Raw genomic sequence first — 13,702 nt, forward strand, 5'->3', positions numbered from 1 at the left:
CATCATATCAGGCAACAAATTCTTATACTTGACACCAAAAGCACGAGCAACAAAAGAAAAAAATACATAAATCTGACTTCATCAAAATTAAAAACGTTTGTGCAAAGGACATAAGATAGCAAAAACTTAAACAAAGAACTCCCTTATAACCTGACAATCCCATTTCAAGGTATATACTCAAAGGAATTGAAAACAGGGACTCAAACAAATATTTGGACACCAATGGTCATGGCAGCCTTACTTACAATAGCCAAAAAGTTGGGAAGCAACACAAATGTCCTTCAGCAGATGAATGGACAAGCAAAATGTGGTTTATACATCCAATGGAATATTATTCGGTCATAAAAAGGAATGAAGTTCTGATACATGTTGTAACATGGAAGAACCCTGATGATATCATGTTGAGTGAAATAAGTCCAATATACAGGGACAAATATTGTATGACACATATATAAAATAACTCATAGAGACCCAAAGTAGAGTATGGGTTACCAGGGGAATGGGGGCAAAGAGATTGGGGAGTTAATGCTTAATGCATGCAGTGTTTCTGTGTGAGGTAATGGAAAAGTCCTGTTTATGGACAGTAGTGAGGGTAACACAACATTATGAATGTGATTAATCACATGGAAGGTATACTTGGAAGTGGCTGAGATGGGAAATGTTCTATTGCATGTTTCCACAATTTAAAAGAGAGACACAGAGAGAGAGACTAAAGAGACAATGACAATGAAATGATATACATGCTCCTGGATTGCATCTAATAATGGAGAAGAAAATACCAAAAAGGATATTACTGGGACATATGAAAAAATTGGAATAAAAACTGGAAACTTTATAACAATGTTAAATTTCTTGAACTTGAAAACTGTACTTACGGTGGCGACGTAAGCAAATATCCTTGTTCTTAGGAAATGTAGAGGACACTACTATGCTCAAGGAGCATGGTTACATTCTGTACCATCAGACTATTTCTGGAAACACTGAATTTTCTAATCATAATACCATATTGCAAGAGTAACATTCAACAACTGGAGAACATACTCTTGAGAAAGACAACGTACTCTCAAATGTTTAGAAAATAGATGGGTGGATGGACGGACAGATGGACAGACAGACAGACAGGTAGACAGATGGACAGATACAACAAAATTGAAAAGTTGGTGGGCCTGGGTATCTGGGTGGGGGGTATGATGGAGTTCTCTGTATGAATTTTGTATTATTTTTGCAACTGTCCTTTAAGTTTGAAATTACTCCAAAATAAAACATTAAAAAAAAACACTACTGTAATGATAAATAAAACTACAGTTCCTAATTACAGATGCAAAATTAACTTGAATGGTCAATTCAAATGTTTTCCTTTTATAAATTTGCTAGAAAATAATTTATAACAACTTTTTGATGTCTATTAAAGCAGCTAGGAGCCCTAAGTAAGAAACAAGATAACTCAAACACACAAACAGATAAAAGTACATGATTACTGCCAAAGCTCAAATATCCTTGTTAAAAAGTTTAAATATTCTGGTTATCAGGACTCATTTACATATATGACTCACAATTACAACTCCCTAGTATTTGGATGGGATAATTTTTTAGTTAAAACTCAGAAGAGAAACTATTTGGTGTTTTGTTTTTTTTTTAATGATCTATGCCTGTTCCATAATAAATGGAATATATAGGGGAGAACAGTAAAGTGTATTCTCTTGATTAGTCTGTGATAAAGTTCAACCATGGTTCTGTGTCTCTTACCCATTCAGATAATATTAAATTTATCAGTTTCTAAATGATTAACTACATTAAATATGACATTCAATGAAACCAATTTTTCCAATCTGATGGTGGGCCGCTAAAGTAAATTTCTTCCCTTTGTAGTCTATTTTAAGAAGTATTAAAATATTTACAACTCACTTTAAGTTTCCAGAATAAAAGACTTACAATGAGTTTTTTTTAATATATAGATAAGATGAAAAATTTTTTTGGTGAAAAACAGTACTGGTTTTTTTCTCCCTAATTTCCTTTACTGACACTTTTATGCATTTACAGTTCACCATCACCCCCAACACAATCAATAAGAAAAGCAAAGCAGAAAATATTAGGCAATAAAAGTTACATAAAAGATATTAAATAACTGCATTTACTTACTCTCCAGGCCCTCCGCAATAGCAGTAACACTGCTGGACATTGGTTTTATGACCAGCATCCCATTCGAGGTCTGCCACACTATAGGGTAATGTCTGCTTCATGACTTGCAATGCTTTGGCATTTGGTCCTTTCTTAAGTGCACCACCCCTCTACGTTAGAGGGAAAACAATTATTGAAAAGACTGAAGACTAAAATTCTAAACACAATTCTGTAACTTAAAATTAAATTCCTGAAATTCCCATTCTAAATTACTACCACATCACAAATTGTCTGATCAATAAAAATCTCTATTTTGTTGTCTTCTTTCAAATTGTTGCTCCAATTCTAAGACCACTAAGTGTAAGAATAGCTGTAGCACTACTAGTCAAACAATGAACAGCACCTGTTTCTACCCAGCTCATTTGATTCAAATAAGCTGTCAATATACATAATCATTAAGTTGATAGGGTCTTACAAATACCATTTACGGCTTTAGCTCAAAACATTAAAAGATACCTTTGTTGTTGTTGCAAAAACACACTGTCGACAGAGCCATTTTTCATCTGAATCAATCACACTGGAATCAATATGAGGTGTGTGACACAACTGATGGTATCCTTAATATCAAAAAAAGCAAAAAGCAAATTCTATTTTATTAATAAATACAATTTCAAGAAGGCATTTTAGTATTCACTTTTCCTACATTAATATATTTACAACTGATGAAGGTCTTAGGGTAATAGCTACAAATTACCAATACAAGAATTTTGAGTCACTAATCGTCTACTGGGGTATTAAGTATGTAACAAACCTTTTCCACAAGGTAAAAAGAAATAAATGTTTACCTTGGCCACACTTATCACATATAACCATTTCATTGGGAGCTTCTGAATACTCTTCCTGACATATTGTACAGACCATTTCCCCACTCCCAGTGGCTCCTGAAAGATGCAAAACATATATTAAAAAAATCAGTTATAATAAAAGTTCCATATAACAAACTATATTTATGACTCTGCAGGTGGCCCATACTGACAATCTTTGTTCACTAGATGATAATTATTTCTTCTCAAGGCAGAGTACTATAAACAAAATACTACCTCTTATCCCTACCTGTGTTCCTCCCATCTTTAATTTAAGATGTCTGACTGTCTACAATCACAGTTTTTAGGCTTTTAGACAGAGGGCATAATTTAAAGTGCTCTCAGGAACCTTCCCTTATTACTCATTTCTAATATTGCCACTATCCTAGGAGAGGAAGGGAGGTCTTGTGAACACTAGAGCTACTCTCCAGAACATACATCTATCCTTGTACATGCATACACTCACCCTCAACCATTAATATCAAGAAACTAAGAAAAAAGGACAAAGAAGATATATAAAGGATCTCTTTCTTTCTGGATTCAAAGCATTTTTTTTAGTGTACTAATTTATGAAAGAGGCTGAACACCACTTTATTTTATCTTCAGCTTTTGCAATATGGTGCCCTAACAAAAATCCACTGCAACAAAATCTGAAGTTTCTACAGTTATTAATTTTATATATATATATATATTTTTTTTTACCTGAGAAGGTAAATCATTTCATCCTTACACTTTTTTATTCTAAGAAAATATCATTACACAAATTTAGAATATAATTTATCACCCTAACACAAGTGTTATTTCCAATACTCTCTTCCCATTTATTTCAATACACACACACACACTTAAAGTCATAATGCACATGCTTTATCATCTATCAAGGATAAGAAAAAAATTACAATTTTGTGCCAAGCATTGTGTCATGATCTTGACATGTATTATTTTATTTAACTCTATGACCAACTCATTTAGTAAATATCCTATTTATAGAAAGGAAATGCAGCTCAGAAATATAAAGTAACTAACGCAAGGACCAGAAGCCAGAAAGTATCAAGGCTAGCACTGACACCCAAATACACCAGTCTGTATTTTTCCCACAATGAGAAGTTACTTTTCATTGATAATATGTAATAATTATTCTATCAAAAGCATTTTTAACACTGCCAGTTTTAAAATTTATAAGTTATAATGGCTGGATAATATTCCATCCAGTGGATGGAACCAAATCTACTTTCTTACTCTATTCTTGGACATAAAGCTTACAAAACTGTATTTTTGATTATTTTTTGTTATAGGTTTTTTGTGGGGTTTTCTGCTAGCTTGTTTGCTTTGTTTGCTTTGGTCCCTTGTTCTCCCCTCCACTCCCAGGCTTCATCTGTTTCTTGGTACACCTGGCAAGACATGGCCTCCTACAGCTTCTGGATATACAGCTCCAGTCAGGGGAGCAGCCAGACTTAGTCTGGGACCTGTCAGCCCACATCTGCAGTTCCCTGGAAAGGAACTGATCGCCCAAGCTTTGCAATAGGTGCCTGCACCTGACTCCTTCTGTAACCACATGGACTAATAAGGGATAAGACAGTTCCCCTGAAAATGATAGCTGATTCAATATGTGTTCACCTCAGGAAACAATCCTGAGGAAATCAGGTATTACACTTACTTGTGAAACATAAGTACATCTTTTTATCATCAAGCTCACAAGAACTTTCCTGTGCAGCTCAGTGGCCTTCTACAGACTCTCTTAACTTCTAAATTCAACTGACTATAAATACAAAATAAAGTCCTGTCCATTTCATCTTGGAAATACCAATTTGTTGCTGCTGATGTTAAAATAAAGCTATAGCAAACATTTTTCATTTTCCCTTTTTCAAATTTTTGAATTATTTCTTTTGAATAAATTGCTCACATGGGTATTAACATTTTATGCATTTAATTGCTAAAGTAATAACCAAAATACAAATTTACTGCCACCAGGAATGCAGGATTGTATACTCTTCACGGAAATCATAATAGAATTAAGGTTAAAGTTTAAAATCCTTTTAAACTTATTTAATGGTCTTAACATATCTCCCCGTTGTAAAATACGTTTCTCTCACTACCACCATAATTATACATTTTTCCTTATTTATGTAAACTATGTAAGAAGAAACTTATTAGATGAATAAAATTATTCAAATTTATAATGCATTTCTGAAATATATCTATTTCTTACAGAAACGAAAACTACTAAATAACTCCATTGTAATGTGCCATAATGCAGTTTTGAGGTACCATGTCTTAAAGGCTACAGGAGACCGTTTATTTACTCGCTTCGATTGCAAGTTTCACAGGTGCTGCATTCTGGGTGGACAAGAAGTTAAATGGCAAAAGAGTAGTAATTTAGGGATAGTAAAAGGAGCCAGTAAAGAAAGAATTATTACAGATCACCAAACTCATATACTAGGGGCACAAGTGGGACAGTACCCTTCACCTTCAAACAACTCTATGTATCATTTGTTTTCTTCTTCCTTTCTGCCACATTTAAAGGATGAGGGAAGGAGAGACATACTTGACCCACAGCAACCTCCAAATGGTGGAAAGACTGAAAAGGACACATAGCTAATGGAAGAGGTACAGGATGCAACCAATACATATTTCCGCCCCCACTATAGAGACCCATTTTTACATACTTAGGAAGAAGAGAGAATTCTGTATGCAGGGTAGTAGGATCAGCTCAACATTATTACTGTTGGAGACCTTCTGTCCCTTTAAATACTGACTGAAATTTTTCTCACGGACCCATCAATTACATATTCAAAACATATCTTTAGTTCCACAAACTAAAAAAGTTAAAGACAACATTTTACTGAAGTTAACAGCTAAACCTTGAGTGCCAACTACACAGATGGTAATTAAGACATTCCAATTTGTTCTCTAAAACCTTTTTTATGTTTTCAGAAAAAGTAGGAGGCAAATCAAGAAATAGAACACTGCAGTGACCTACTATAGAGTTGCAATTGGGATCCAATAGCTAAAACTTTTAGAAAGATATCCACATTTTAGGGAAGAGAATTTATGTCTCCTTTCTAATAGAGGAAACAACACACAGGCTTATTAACCCAGCAAAAGGAAAAACAAAGAGAGGGGTCTTAGTGAGCAGCTTTTGCTCAGATTTTTTGTAAAAGACTCAGACTTTTAATAAATAAAGCACTTTCATCAAAGATATACAGAACACTTATATTTAGCAGATTTGAAGCAATTACGATCTATAATAATGGAAACCATTACAAAAATCATACCTATAATCAAATCAAGGCGTACCTGTATTCATTTTTACTTGCACCCAAATATACCTCATTTTGCCATCTAAACACAAAAAGCCATAAAAAACTGCAATTTTAAACCATTCTTATTTATAAATATTTCTTGTACTCTAAAATGGTTTATTATGTCCAAATTCCCCAAAGCATCTGGAAAATAATGATCTCAACAAATATCAGCTTTTTTTATTGCTTGTACTAATACAGGCAGGTAACAGTTAAATTAAATCCAAAACTGTTGCTCATGTTAGTGGCTAAAACTTTTTCTCAAAGTTCTTAGAAGGGCTCATATTTTACAATAGATTATATGTGAGAGTCCTCAGTGATGCTTCTGTCTTCTAGTATACCTCTACCCTAACAGAATTTTCTTGTTCTTCTTTCAGTCTAAAAGAAATCTTTGGTACAGAGTAAAACTTAAAGATTATGAAGAATATGTTTACTTTTTTTTTTAACCTCTCCTCAAAAGCAATACATTATATTCAACAGTCAACACTAGAATAATGACAAGTTGAAGAAAATCTAATTTCAGTATAAATCATGTTCAAGAGAAACAGTAGCACCTGCCTGTTTGAATGTCCTTCCAGAGAACCCAGGATTTAGAACTATCTTCAAATATGATGAAGCAGCTCTGTTTCAATATGTTTATCTGCAATGCAGAGGAACACTTATGGTCATCTCTTTAAGATTAAAAACATAAAATTAAATTTTTAAAGGCTTATGATTATTTAAAGTTTACTGCAAAACATTAAAAGATATCTTATATTGAGGTAACTTGCCTTTTTGATAGTTCCAAGATAAAACAAGCCATCTGACCATCTAGCTAGGACATCCTGACCCTCTTCAAATTTACATGCTGGCTTTTTGGCTTTATGTCCATCCTGTAAAGACAGCTTGGTCAAGGATGTTGGGGTCTTTTGGTTTCGACGTAAAGGAGACCGCTTGTGGACCAGTGAATTACCTGCCCCTGTGGAGTCTCTGTTCAGGAAATAAAAAACCATATATAAGACTAGCTTACTTGTAGGATTTATTTGAAACCAATGAAACTTTCTCATTTTAATAAAAAATTTTGATTTGTTAAAATCTGAAGTCGAAGGAAAATATAAGTACCTCAAGATCACAAATAATGTCCTGAAACAAAGAGGTTTAAAACAAGATGATAGCAGTTTTCAATACTCAGTCAGTGCCTATCTTAAAGGAGGCTAGGATTCAGCAATCCCTCCAAGATAAGATATTCATGACAACCATCATCAAAACTCATCAAAACATCAACTCTAATTCAAAGTGGGCAGGCCACTGTCATGAGCAAAGAATACCTCAAATCTCTCAACTTGTTTTAGATAAACTAAAATAGGTTACACAGTATAATTCCATAAGCATTTGATAAAGAATAAACATGAATTAAATTTTAATCTCTTGAATATGCTACACGCAGTTAAAAGTTCACACTAAACCAATGACTTTGGGGAGGGAGGGCAGTTGGGTATATTCACAACACTCATTGAGAAGGCAGTGGGGATCCTCTACCTACAGGGAATCACTAATGAACAGTCTTTTTTTTTTTATTGGTGGGAATGTGTCATGGTCCTTCAAATATACAGAATGGGGTTAACAAAAAAAAAAGATTGAGAACTAAAAATTTCACAAAATCATACACAAGTGAAAAGTATATTGTAAGAGCATTTTTTTCAAGGCAAAAGACCCTAAAGTAATATGCCCCTAAATTACATTATGAATAATACATACATCAGTCATTCCATAAACAGCATACCACTATCAACTTTATTAAAGGTAACAAAACAGTGTTTCTTACTTGGTTTCATTTTTCCAATTTAGATTTTTCACAAATTAAACACACAATGATATGTAAAACTAGATAAATAATAATCCTAAAATAAACATAAAAGCTTACTCAAAATGAATTAAGAAGGGAAGAAAGAAGTTTCAATACTTAAGAATTCTATACACAAATTCTGAGAAAGTGACTTGACTGTCAATGATAGAATTATGTGATGAAGGGAAGGCAGTCAAATATAGGGGATCTCAATTTAACTTGAAAATCTACTGAAGCCTTTCCCCTATCTGTCCATAATAATTACCACTAATTTTGTGATAAACACTTTACATACATTTTTCAACAGAATCCTACAGGATATCACCATTTCAAATTAGATAAGAAATGAGGTTATAACAGTAAAGTAACCTGTCAAAGATTATAGAGCTAATAAGTAGAAAAGCTGGGATTTAAACCAAAGAAGTCTGACTCTATTGTCACTGTACTGTCTCCTCACCCATTATTTTTCTCCAGTTCCCACTTTCTTCATCCTGACAATTGGGTAACAGTGACTATTGTTGGGGGGCAGGGGGTTGTTAATGTTAATTCGATGCCTCGGTAAACCATTTCAGTAATATATTTTAGAGTATCAACTCATTAAATAGACTTCAATTTTTAAAAATATGGACATGAGTTGCTAAAAAGGCCAGAAATTATCTTTCCTGATATTAATCCAAATAGTCCCCTTTCTTTTCTCTCTTTAGCTCTGTTTGGATTAGGAGCTCCAAAGATAACCACCCATCCCTGTCATTATTAATCAGAAAGCAAGTCACAAATGGATACAAGCCCAAGGAACTCTACATTCCACTGTCACAATTAGTGTAACATCAACAACTGAGAAAGATTAATGGAATAAAAAACACTAAAATATCTGGCTGCAGAGACACTGGGAATACGACAGTTCTGTGTGAGAGAAAAAGGGGAGAAGAGATGCAGGGAATCATGGGAGTGTAACTGCCTCCAAGGGAGTACACTCCACAAAGTATATGTAACAAAAAGGAAGGCATCAGCCTGGCTGGACTGTGCTTAACTACTACTGAATTCAACTGAATTCAAGGTAGATCCTCAAGTGTTTGTACATCTTGCCTAAAGACAGATTATTACAGAAATATCTCTCTCAGTAATTAAAACACAACTGCTCTGTTTTCTTCTAAAGAAGCAGTTGTTAGACTCAGAACCCTTTATACCTTAAAAATTACTAAAGACCCCAAAGAACTTTTTCTTATGTGGGTTATAGCTATTGCTAATTATCCAATTTAAATTAAAATTTAGAAAAAAATAAAGTTACTTAATAATTTAAAAATAAATGCCCATAACACGTTTAAAAAATAGCTTTTAATGAAAAAATAACTTAAAAAAACTAAGCAAAAAGAGGCATTACTTTGTATTTTTGCAAGTCTCTTTAATGTCTGGTTTAAAAGAAAATATCTGGATTCTCATGACTATTTTCTGAATGTTGTTTCAATTGAAATATATGATGTAACTCTAGCCTCACACAGATATGTGAAAGTAGTATTTTAAGTCTTTTCTGAAAACTGTTGATATTCTACTTTTCTGCTACACCAATCCTCAACTACTAATAGTTTCTTAGAACGTTACTTGCAATGCAGAATCTAAAACTACATCAGTGAACTTCTAGGTACCTTACTCCATTAAAATTCATTAGTCTATCCTGCGTGTTGAATGGCTCTTTCAACCATTTTGAAACTTCGTGGACTGATCATTTAGAAAATAACAACTCACTGAGTTATGCAGAACATCCAGATTTTACAAATTTCACTTTACAGTGTCAAAAACCATATTCATTAATATCAGTACCAACTTCTTCAGAAAAGCCTGCACATACTGGGAGGCCAGCTATCAAGTTCACAGGAGCAAATATAAATTTTCCAAAATTGTAATTTTCATGTGAAAGGTAGAACTGTATCATTGGCAATAAATACTCTCAGTCGATTTTCTTTAAAATGAAGTGAGAGTTCCACTTTTGGGACAGTACAATGAAGAGCCCCATGAACCCAATCCCCAATAAAATTCTTCATTTGCATACAGCAAATGGAGAAACAGTTATTCAAGAAAATGTTAAAACTCCATACAAATAGCATGTGAACCACAACCTACTTTCCCCACCAACAGCTAAGCCTGAGGGAAACATCCTTCCAGGTAGATGTGCCAAGAAGATGGTACATCTTCTTTTGTCTGCTCTCAGCAACCAGTCATGGGTTACCACCATCTCACCAAGACAGGCAAGCTGTCAGATTTTCTCATTCCTGCCAATTTGAAGTTGGACTGGCTAATTCCTGGTGAGTACAGCAGGCAGGTCCCTTCCTCTACCCAGTCCATAGGTTAGAGGCTCTACCCAGGCATGGGAGGCCAAGAATACTGGGGCCTTCCCTGATTACCCTTGCCCCAGATCCCAGTTTGCTCACAGGGCAGAGGTCCCATGCAAGCGGCAGCCAGCCAAGAAGACCAGAGGTTACTATCCATCCATAGTAGTGGCTCAGACACTTCACCAAAGAGGAGAAGCAGGCCTAAAGAAATGAGAGCTCCAAAACTCTCCCCAAAGGAAAAGGCATTATTTGAAAGTAGCTGTGGGGAAAGTCAGGTCTAAAGGCACTCTTAAAAACAACAGCTCCTTTTAATTAAGAGCAGCAAATTAAACCATAGGCCAGCTAGTTCACCAAAGAAAATCAGGAAAACAGACAACAAGAACTCTCCCGGGGTCAGAACAAATCTCAAAGACTGCCCTCAAAAAGTACCTGTTCCCAAATTTAATTGGGTCAGAATGCTGAAGAATTTATGTGCCAAGAAACTGTCTAAAACAATAGAGCAGTCAGTCAGTAGTTAGTGGAGCCTAATGACTAGGTGTAATACAAAATGAGGCAAACAGATTAACAGAGTTCAGGGAAACAGACAATCAAAGAAAGCCCTGCCCAAACCACTGCAATCACAGGATGATTGTGCAAACCCCCAAGGCTGTGGCCTTTGATGAGTGACAACAAAGGCAACCACACTGTCAAATGCTTCACACTGCAGGAAAAATAGACTTCACTAAAACAGCCTAGCCAAAAGAGACTTGAACAGACACTTTTCCAAAAAGGAAATCCAAATCCACATAGCCAAAAAGCACACAAAAAGATGCTCAACATCACTAGCTATTAGGGATGTGCAAATCAAAACCACAAGATACCATTTCACATCTATTATATTGGCCACTATTTAAAAAAAACAGAAAACTACAAGTGTTGGAGAGGATGTGGAGAAAGAAGAACACACATTCATTGCTGGTGGGAATGTAAAATGGTGCTGCCGCTGGGGAAGACAGTTCCTCAGGAAGCTAAGTATAGAATTGCCATATGATCCAGCAATTCCAATACTAAGTATATACCCAGAAGTGAAAGCAGGGATGCGAACAGACATTTGCACATTGATGTTCACAGCAGCACTCACAACTGCCAAAAATTGAGAGCAACCCAAGTGTCCACCAACTGATCAGTGAATAATCAAAATGTGGTGCATACATACAATGGACTATCATTCAGCAGTAAGAAGGAATGAAGTCCTGATGCATGCAACAACATGGATCAACCTTGAGGACACTGTGTTAAGTGAAATAAGCCAGACACAGAAAGACACAAAAGGAAAATATTGTTATGATCTCACTAACATGAACCAAGTATAATAAGTAAACTCATCAAGTTAGAATCAAGAATATAGGTTATCAGGAGATAGTATAGGGGTGGAGAATGGGAAGCTGACACTTAACTTGTACAGAGTTTCTATTTAGGTTGATTGTAAATGTTTGGAAACAGACAAAGGTGACGGGAGCACATTACTGTGCACATAATTATCAATGCTGAATTACGTGTGTGAATGTGATTGAAAGGGGTAATTTTAGGTCATGTATGCTACTAAAAGGAATGCTAGAGTACAAAACCTTGGATTGTATAACACAGTGAACCCTGTGGTGAACATCATCTGTGGTAAACAGTACAAATATAAGAATAGTTCTTTCATGAACTATAACAAATGTATATCACAAGATGTTAATGGGAAAAAATATACCTAATGTAAACTATGGACTACAGTTAACAGTAAGATTTTAGTATTCTTTAAATAAAAATAAATCTATAGAAACAGAATAAGATTAGTGGTTATGTTGAGCTGGGGAAGGATAGAGGGATTGAGAGGTGACTGCTAAGGGGTATGGGTTTTTTCTGTAATAATGAAAGTGTTTTAAAATTGATTGTGGTGATGAATGCACAACTCTGATTATACTAAAAACTATTGATTGTGTACTTTGGATGGCTTGTATGGTATGTGAATACATCTCAATAAAATTGCTTTAAAGAACAGCCTAGCCAAGTCAAAAAAAAAAAAAAAAAATAGGCAAATGACAACAAAACAAGCCCTGGAGAAGCAAGAGGGGAACCAGTGTTTACAACTGTCTAGGTTTCAACAAAAAATTATGAAATATGCAAAGAAACAGGAAAGCAAGATCCATAAAAAAGGAGGGAAAAAAGAGGTAACTGAAAAGGACTGTGAGAGGGTCCAGATGCCAGATATAATAAAGACTTCAAAGTGGCCATTATAGGTATGTTCAAAGAACCAAAGGAAGCCATGCTAAAAAGAAGAAAAGCATGAAGGCAATGTCTCATCAAATATAGAATATCAATAAAGAAGTATAAATTACCAAAAATGATCAAAGAAAGAGTTAGTCCCCCGAAGCAACCAATAAACAACCAGGAACAACTAGTAAATAATCTGGAACAATGGCTGGGGGACAACCGTGACTGTCCACACATCGTACACCAACCTAGATTGGGTGGAATGGCTGAGATCGCAGCATAAAAACTGTAAGTAAAAACTACGGAACCGTGCTGGGAGCCCCCTTTCCCCACAGCAGGCTGAGCTGCAAGACCTCGCTGTAGGAGAAAGCAGCATTCCCACAGTGAGCAAATATAGCGCAATCTAGCTCCATCTGGGTTTTAATCAACAAATGGGGACTGCTGAATACAAGCTACAAACATAAGACAAACCACTAACAAGAAGCAAAGTACCCTGAGGTCACTCCCTGTGGAGAGGAGGTGGGGCTGACGGGGAAAAAAAAATAATTTAAAAAAAAAAAAAAAAAAAAAAGGAGGCTTTTAGAGACGACTGACCTTAGAGAGCAGGGATGCCTGTGCCCCAGGAAAGGGAGCCCAGAAGACCGGGTGCTCTCTCTGACCAATGGGGGAGACTGGAGGACCATGGACTGGCTCTGATAAGGGACTTTCTTTCCCTTTTTCTCTCTCTCAACCTGAGTGGCTCAGTGGAGAAAGCTAAGGACAAGTGTTATATGGTCTCACTGATATGAATTAATTATAATACGTAAACTCACAGACATGAAATATAGATTACCAAGATACAGAATGAGTCTAAAAAATGGGGAACAGCTGCTTATTATGAGCAGAATGTTTAACTAGGTTGAACTTAAACTTTCGGAAATGGACAGAAATGACGGTAGCACGTTATTGTAAGAATAACTAACAGTGGTGAATGGTGTGTGAATGTGGTGGAAAGGGGAAGCTTACAGTCACATATGTCACCAGTAGGAA

At 35.4% G+C, this 13,702-nt stretch overlaps 1 protein-coding gene across 3 annotated transcripts in view; it reads right to left on the bottom strand.

The window, feature by feature from the left end:
- MTF2 (metal response element binding transcription factor 2) overlaps nt 1–13,702 on the bottom strand; it is a 103,877-nt gene that overhangs the window by 28,769 nt on the left and 61,406 nt on the right. The window contains exons 2-7 of one of the 3 annotated variants that reach the window (XM_037826622.1): nt 7,236–7,252; nt 7,054–7,155; nt 6,842–6,923; nt 2,964–3,059; nt 2,635–2,735; nt 2,140–2,288 (exon numbers count right to left, since the gene is read on the bottom strand). In XM_037826622.1, coding sequence (XP_037682550.1) covers nt 2,140–2,288; nt 2,635–2,735; nt 2,964–3,039 — 326 coding nt within the window. In that variant the 5' untranslated portion in view covers nt 3,040–3,059; nt 6,842–6,923; nt 7,054–7,155; nt 7,236–7,252. Of the gene's footprint in view, nt 1–2,139; nt 2,289–2,634; nt 2,736–2,963; nt 3,060–6,837; nt 6,924–7,053; nt 7,253–13,702 lie in introns of those variants that run through there. The other 2 variants (XM_037826621.1, XM_037826623.1) reach the window with 2 other exon arrangements.

Source organism: Choloepus didactylus, chromosome 2 (genome assembly GCF_015220235.1).
Source record: "Choloepus didactylus isolate mChoDid1 chromosome 2, mChoDid1.pri, whole genome shotgun sequence".
Classification (NCBI taxonomy): Eukaryota; Metazoa; Chordata; class Mammalia; order Pilosa; family Megalonychidae; genus Choloepus; species Choloepus didactylus.